General features: G+C 38.3%; 1 protein-coding gene across 2 annotated transcripts; it reads right to left on the bottom strand.

Moving 5' to 3' along the window:
• Window positions 1-922: 922 nt before the first annotated feature.
• Window positions 923-7,596, bottom strand: sall1b (spalt-like transcription factor 1b). 2 transcript variants are annotated; one of them, XM_084094324.1, is made up of 4 exons: window positions 7,551-7,580; window positions 7,248-7,315; window positions 2,564-5,862; window positions 923-2,421 (listed from the first exon to the last, which is right to left on the bottom strand). In XM_084094324.1, coding segments are annotated over exons 1-4 (3,744 nt in total). In that variant the 5' UTR covers window positions 7,553-7,580; the 3' UTR covers window positions 923-2,046. The 2 variants fall into 2 exon arrangements, with proteins under 2 accessions (XP_083950450.1, XP_083950451.1); XM_084094325.1 differs by having other exon boundaries at window positions 2,549-5,862; window positions 7,248-7,596.
• Window positions 7,597-7,899: the final 303 nt, after the last annotated feature.

Genomic DNA, 7,899 nt, shown 5'->3' with positions numbered 1-7,899 from the left:
CTCCAGTGCCTCCCATCTGTTTGAATCAGATATGTATCTGGAGAGCTTTGTATTCCCTTGAGCTTCATTCTAGCCGATTACTCATTTTATAATGCTAATGGTGGCAGGCGGGATGGTGTTGGGTTCCCGTCAGCTGGTCGCTGCACTGGGAAGAGTGTTTAATGGACTTTGACAGTTAAGAGGGCAGATCTTATTCACTGAGGGATTTGGTATGTGCTATTATTGTCATGACAATCAATGGATGTATTACTCAACAGACCTCAATGAGTCAGATGTTTTTGGTCATACTAAAGCAACTCTGCAGGATGTATCACTATGGAGGAGCTCACACACAATGGACCACTCAGTATGCCATAATAGTTTTCATAAAGTTATCAAGACTACATCTGACAAGCCCTAATGAGGTGGAGACAAACATAACAGCACCATTAAAGTAATCTGTTATTAAGTTTTTGGAGCTTTTTTGGGTAAATTTTAATTTGTAAAGAAAGACTACACGCCTGCGCACATATATATCGCACATACCTATAGACTAAACGTAATACGCATGTGCACGGCGTCAGTGTTTTCACAGGTTTGCGCTTTTAAAGCTTGCGGAAGTGAATCGATCAAAACTAACTTTAGCTGGACAATAACTTTATTCTAGAGGTGCTGTAAAGCCAAAACAATCTGTTACTTTAATTTCCTATTTTCTCTGTAAAGCTGCTTTGAAACAGTCCATATTGTTTTAAGCACTATATAAATGAAGGTGACTTGACTTGACTAAACTGAGCAATAAATCTTTGTTGGGACTCAGTAGGACCAGCTACCTCTGACTGGCAGCTATGGGAAATACAATTATAACAGTCAGTAGCCATTTCATAACATAATTACCACAGTAAAAACAACCACAACATGTTCAAATAAAGCATTTTATCACCTATTAAACGGACATACACACAAGAAACGCTAAACCATTGCTGACCATCTGTCTGTGAGGTTTACAGACATGAGGTAGAGCTGATGAGTCGAACCTGCTCCATGAATGGCCTCTATTATTCTGTTTGGTTGAAGAAGTATCATCTTCCATTGGCAAAGATCATTGCGTATTAACACAATGTGTTATTATTGGTAAGTTTATTGAAATGTAAATGCAGAGGACAAGGTGACCTAGATTTTTATCAGTAGAGAAAGGGCATGAATTCTGCTTGTGTGTGGAAGTAGGGGAAGAATCATTTCTTTGTTAAAAGTAAATCACTGGAAGAGACAGGTGCTTGAAGGTATACTCATATGGTACAACTTATAATGAGTAAAATATAATGAGTCATTTCAAAAGCACACTCCTTTTATTAATCAAATGGGAAGTGAAATGATTGTGCTTTGTATAAGCCAAATGACAGTTAAAATGGAAAAATGGCTTTGAGAACTTGCAGTTGCCATAACATTCAAGACATGATGCCACAACATGAACTAACGTCATACATAACAGTTCCTCCAATGTAACAATTTAAATGTACAGAGTGTGTTTTAAAACAATACAAAAATAAAAATAGTTTTAGTGTTTTTAGTGTTGTTTACATTAACAATGCAAAAACTGTAAGTATAAAATGAACACTCAATTCAAGCACAAATGATATTAATTTGAAACAGTGATTGATAAATAGTTTTTGATAAAGAAATAGGGATTCATTTCTCCATTAAATACAAATGTACCTCATTACAAAACCTATTACAACCAAGTGTTTAGCAAATGTGATGCATGATACCTTCAATTATTTAAAAAACTTAAATGCTATAAAATAATAAATCATAGCTGCATATTAACAATAGTTATAATCTTCCTCAGCAAAACAACAAAATAGCATCAAATTAATTTATACAATACAATCAACACTACTTCAGTTGTAAAAATCTACCCAGACTATATAGGCAACATTAACCAACAGCAGAATCTTTAATAATGTCACTACATAGGGTACACTTGTACAAAAAAACCCCCAATGAAACAGCACACCTATGAAATTGCATCACATTTAAATTATGGGTTTGCATCCTAAAAGACGAAATTCAATCAGTCACTGTTGTTTTATTATCTTCAACCAATTGCCGGAAATGAAACGTTGCACCATTTTCGCTCAATCTCTCAAGCCAAGGTAAAGCTCTGTTGAGTTGTAAGTTTTCCAGATGCCCAGCAGAAATCGACAGGTGAGGTATGGCACCATTTTGAATAACAGGTATTTCATTGGTCCTCACACTCAAACCACTAGTGAGAGAGGTGTACTGGCTCCAGAGACCTACGGAGTCCCCGTTACGCACTTTATCCACAACATCTTTTGGGGGAGCGTCTTGAAATCGCTCAGAATTGGATCTAAGGAGTGGACCATCAAGCCTGCGACCTCGTCTGGCTGGAGAACTGCTCCACATGTGAGTTCCCATATGAACCTAGATGGAAAACAGGATGGAAATGGCAAGTAGATAGTTGGTCATAAGGTATCTGGGATAATACAACTGATTCCATAAAAGCAACAAAATACAAACTGGCAATCAGTGATGGAACACCTTTAACAACCTTGGAATGGTGTACCTTCAAATTTCCTTTAGTGGTAAATGCACGTCCACATATGTTGCAGGCAAAGGGTTTCTCACCAGTGTGGGTTCTTTCATGAATCTGCAGTGCACTTGAAGAAGAGAAGGTCTTCCCACAAGTGTGGCAGAAGTGCTGTTTAGCTGTTCGTCGAAGTGGTGTTGCTGTGGAGAGCAGAGGTAATGTGGAAGCTGTTGAGCTAACTATACCTGTGGGTAAATCTTTAGGATCTTTTTTAATGAGCCCATTGTGTTCAACTCTTTTTGACGGAATGATTGGTTCCATGGAGGGTAGAAACTGGTTTGGAGGAAAAATCAGGATCTGATTTGCTGGCTCAAACAGCTGTGAAGGTAAGTCTCGCATCTGGTGGGTAAGCATGTGCTGTTTAAGGTTACCTTTGGTTGAGAACCCTCTGTTGCACGAAGTGCAGATGAATGGGCGCTCTTTGGTGTGACTTCTATAGTGAATGTCCAAAGCACTTTGACAGGCAAACGTCTTGTTGCAAATATCACAAACATTGCTTTTTAGGGATCCCCGTTCATTGAAGGGTAAAATCATAGTCAAGCTATCATTTGGTATATCTCCAGATGTTCCGTCAAGTAAACTAGACACTGTAAGACTAGACTGTAGGCTTGAGTTGTTTGATTCAGCAGATTTCAGGTTTCTGTCAGTCGTTGTGTATCCTTGCATTTCATAAGCACAGTCATTGGGGCAGGATGGGTTCCAGGAGGGGTTTGTCTCAGTGATGGCCAAAATCCTCCTCCTTAAACTCTCATGATCTCTGTTTAGTGAAGATGATCTCTGGGTTAAACAGTCTCTATCCACTGATCCATTCCCCATAGTCAACTTATTGATGTTTGACAAATTCTCCACATCTGAAACTGTAATCTGACTTTCTGACCCAGTTGCTCTGGTAAACACAGAAGAAGCAGTTGAAGAACATAGACTTTCTGGTAAAGAGTCTTGGTATTTTGAATCGGATATACCTTCCATAATTTCTATGTTCTCATTGGGAAAGGTATCCACTTCCAAGGTCCTACCATCTACAGAGTCAGTGTCCTGGTCCATGGGTTCTTCACTATCATGCAGTGGGACGTTAGGGATGTGACCACCCATATGCATGTGGATATGCTGCTGTAAAACCAATGCATTTGTAAACTTTTCTTGGCATATGGGGCAAGAATGCTGTATTCTAAGAGTTGGCATGGAACGATGAATGCTATAGTGTGTCTTGAGATTGCCCTTAGTTGTAAAAGCCCGTCCACACACCCTGCATTTGAATGGCCTTTCTCCGGTGTGGGTGCGGTAATGCATTTTAAGGGCACTTTGACAGCTAAGAACCCGGTGGCAGATTCCACACTCATTCGGGTCAGTAGACTTCTTGTCAATGTTCTCCACCAACTGCTCCAGCTTTGAAGTCTCAGATGCTCCAGAGGGATTTGGAAGACTTCCAAAAAGAAATTTGGTTTCTAGCTGCTCTGATTTTAGCTCAGTTATTAATCTCGTACCGACCAAGGTATTAATAGCAATGTCGTCTCTTGAACCTTCCCCTGAGGAGCTTAGTAAGGTAGCGATACTCGAGGGTTGTGTAACCTCTTGAAATTTCTCATTTGAAGTTAGAGGAGGGCTACTGCCAAATCCCTCTTGATGCCCATTACTTCTCTCACACACCTCACTGACAACAGGACTATGAGGTTTGGTTATTGATACCCCTTCCTCCTCTTTTTTAATGATGGGTGGAAGACTTGGCAAAGATGATGGAAGCACAAAGCCAAGAGAGTTACCCACTAAAGGTTTACTATCCAACCAGTTAAGAGCAGGCTTCTCAGGAGGCAGAGACATGCCGTAAGGAATACCTGTGCTGGTTGGGACATTATCTAAATGCTCTGGAACCGGATAAGGATTCATTAGTATGTTAGGATACTTCTCCTTGTGACGTTGGAAATGGACTTTGAGATTTCCACGGGTGGAAAATCGATTCCCACATATGTTACATTTGTAGGGTCGCTCTCCAGTGTGAGACCGCAGGTGTATTTGCAAAGCACTATCACTTCCAAATACTTTGGCACAGAACTTGCATTTGTGCTTGAATATACAATCTTCGGATGGCCTCTTGTGTTCACATAAACTCACATTGAGAGGTTTGACTTTCCTATGTTGGGCTAGGGCAGTCAAAGCATTCAGGTCCTCTACAATTGCCCCAATACTAGGCAAGGAGTTTTCAAACATATTAAAGCTGTTTTGTTTATGGGCCAATTCAAGTTTGTTTAGAATCCCATCTGTAAATGAAGCAGGATATGGTGAAGTTGTTTTTGAATTAGCTGTGTCATCAACTTTATCACTGACTGTGTTTCCTTGATTACTACACCGATCACTACCAACCTTTGATGGCAAAGGGTCATCTCTATTTTTTTCAGTCATTTGGGAGTTTCCTTTTTCATCCCTTGAACCATCTTGGTTGTTTTGTGAAATAACATGTTTAGACTGTTTAGCATTAGCAGTAAGGTTTTCCACTAGCCCAGCAGCTGTTGTGAGTTGTTCTGAGAGGTGTGAGCTGAGTTTTCTCAGTGAACTGGTTTGAAACAGACCATTGTAGGTGTTTGTAGCCAAAGGTTTATCAGAATTTGGGGTTACTAATAGCATTATTTGGTGTCGAATATCTTCGATTAGTTTTAATTGCTGCATCTGCTGTTGCTGCAGTGATAACAGCTGCTCAATCAAACTAGAGGAGGCCCATGTGGTGTTGCTAGAGTTCCTGCAACTTGTCTTTGGATTCAAAGTAGTTTCCTGTGAGAACTGAGCAACAGCAACTTTGGTGTTTTCTAGGTTCTCAATGAAGACATTGCTATTAATGGCTGATAATTTGCATAACTCAAGTAAGGTACTCTCTTGAGGTAGGACAGCTGAGTATGCTGAGCTAAAGCCATCAGCATAGTCTTCATTATCATGATGTAAATGAGACTTTTTAGCGATGTCATGATTGCGGTTTTCAAATATGTGTAAGGATTCGTCAACATCCACTGATGCTCTACCATTAGAAAAGTCACAATGTTCCTCCGTACTGTCATTACGTGTCACTCCATTCAAATGCTCCTCAGTGTTGAAGAATGATGAATTGATTGTGAGGCCAGAAGGTGGAGAATCTAGGCTTTCGTTTTCACTTACTATTAGAACTAACTGGTCTTTTGAACAGTCTTTCTGATGTTGATAGAGGTCTGTTATACTGGAAAACTCAGCACAGCATTGTTGACACATATGGACATCACGGGTTGGAGTGGGGTCATTCTCCATCATATGATCTGTATTTCAAGAAGAAAAAAATTAAAAGATATAAATTATTATATTAGAGCATTTTAGATGGCAACTCAATGTAAACTCAAAGCTTAGCAATTGACAACACATTAGCTTTCTTCTCAACAGACATAACAATACAAGATATTGTCTCAAAATTAAATTAAAATAACTTCATAGTTATCAAGTAGTAATTAAAAAAATGATCATGTAGCAAAATCTGCACAAATTTCAGAATAACTTTATGCCATTTTGAGCATCTTGTAAATATCTCCTAAATACACTATGTATTTCATTGGAATTTCCAGACTGGCATTCATTAAATAAAACACCTTTGTTTCAAGTGCATATTTAGGATAGCTTCACAGGTTTTGTTTTACATTTTAATGATAAAACTTGCATATAATGAAAAAGTACATTTTGATCCATTACATTCATGATGACCTCATACATGCAACAGCCAGCAATATAACACCTTACAGCAGTGGGAAGAGATGTAACAAAACTGGCCTGTAGTGTGTGTGTGTGTGTGTGTGTGTGTGTGTGTGTGTGTGTGCATGTTTCAGCATTAGAAATGACAGACAGACAAGGTCCAGCAAACACTTTGAAAAGTTAATTTCAGAAAAGAAGGTTTATAAAATTAGTAGGATTTGTTTTTAATGCTTATTTCATTTAATTTCATCTGCGGTCACTAAATTTTTTTACAGCATGAACCTTCTATTAATAGGGTACAACAATAAGGTATATTTTTTGTCAACAGTTATTCTTTTCTAGCAATAAACATTAAATAAACATACAGCTACAGAGTTGCACATTAAACTAGCCTAAATTAAACTAGCCCCATTCAGTGGTTTTACAAAGTCACTCAAGTTACATTTTGTGTACGAATTTAGAAATTTAATTAGAAAATTTACTTGGTATTTTTACGCCATGTAACGCCATTTATGGAATGTAAAATTTGTAATAGGTTGAAAATCATGCAGTAACAGGATTGAGTGCAAAATGTGGGACACAACTAAATATTGACTAATATTTTAATATTTGTTATCATACGTTTTTTGGTTTGAACATTTGTAAATAGAGCCATCATCACCATCATCAAATTAAAGCTACAATGAAAACATAATTTAGCTTTTTTTTCTAAGTTGTTAAAATGACACTCTTTGATTCAACATCAGTTCATGCAGTGATTAATTGATATACTACAGATCATATATTGCAGGTAGCCTATCAAAATGACAGTTCACTGATGTTGTTTTGTAATAAAATGTGAGAATCCTGGGGAAAGAGTTATACATGCGAAACATTAAAAGTGTTGTACTTATTCCTAAATTTGCGCGTTTTGATCAAACTCCATCAGCATTGCAAGTTCAGAAAGTGATATAAAACTCACCGATGAGAACATACTGTGGCTTAGCCTGTTTCCTCCGGGACATGCTGGAATAAAACCTGTGTATCTTCCTGAAGAATCCACAAGTGTACTTTTATCAAAATTAATCAGTGTCAAACCAAAAGCATTCTTGTCAGTGAGCCCCGGCCACGGGGAAATCTACCGCGCAACTGTTTGCATATTATTCATCATAACTGAGAAATAAGTTCGCAGAAATGAAGTTGCGATGATCTCACATGGATGTGCTAAAGGCAGTGATGTCAACAAAGAAGTATTAAATAAGTTAAAAACGAAAGTCGTTCATACATCACCGCAATGTCGATCACAATATCCAAATTAAACATTCCCACAACTCATAACATGACAACTCAAAGACCGCAAATCCATGAGGAAATTCTTTGACAGCGTTGAGAGAGTTCAGCCCCGCCCTTCGGTATTCCTATTGGCCAACACGTTTCACAGCCACGCCCATCGACGACCCTTATTGGTCAGTGTGTTTCGGCTCGGGCTAGACTGAGCTCATGAAAGTGTGTGTGAGAGCATGAATCAGTGGCTGGTAATGTAAAGGATTAGTTTCACTACCAGCAACAGAAAACCAGTGATTTAACCTGGTAACAATTCATATTATAATTTTCATTAATAAATCATTTTCAAA

Source organism: Abramis brama, assembly GCF_963993115.1.
Source record: "Abramis brama genome assembly, chromosome: 20".
In the NCBI taxonomy this organism is placed as follows: Eukaryota; Metazoa; Chordata; class Actinopteri; order Cypriniformes; family Leuciscidae; genus Abramis; species Abramis brama.
Note: the sequence above shows the minus strand (reverse complement) of the source record. Positions and strands in the feature narration are given on the sequence as shown.

Coding starts and splice junctions, on each gene's coding strand:
- sall1b (XM_084094324.1), bottom strand. Junction 5,863..7,247: donor GCCACAGTATGTTCTCATCG/GTGAGTTTTATA, acceptor CTTGAAATACAG/ATCATATGATGGAGAATGAC. Junction 2,422..2,563: donor CCACTAAAGGAAATTTGAAG/GTACACCATTCC, acceptor TTTTCCATCTAG/GTTCATATGGGAACTCACAT.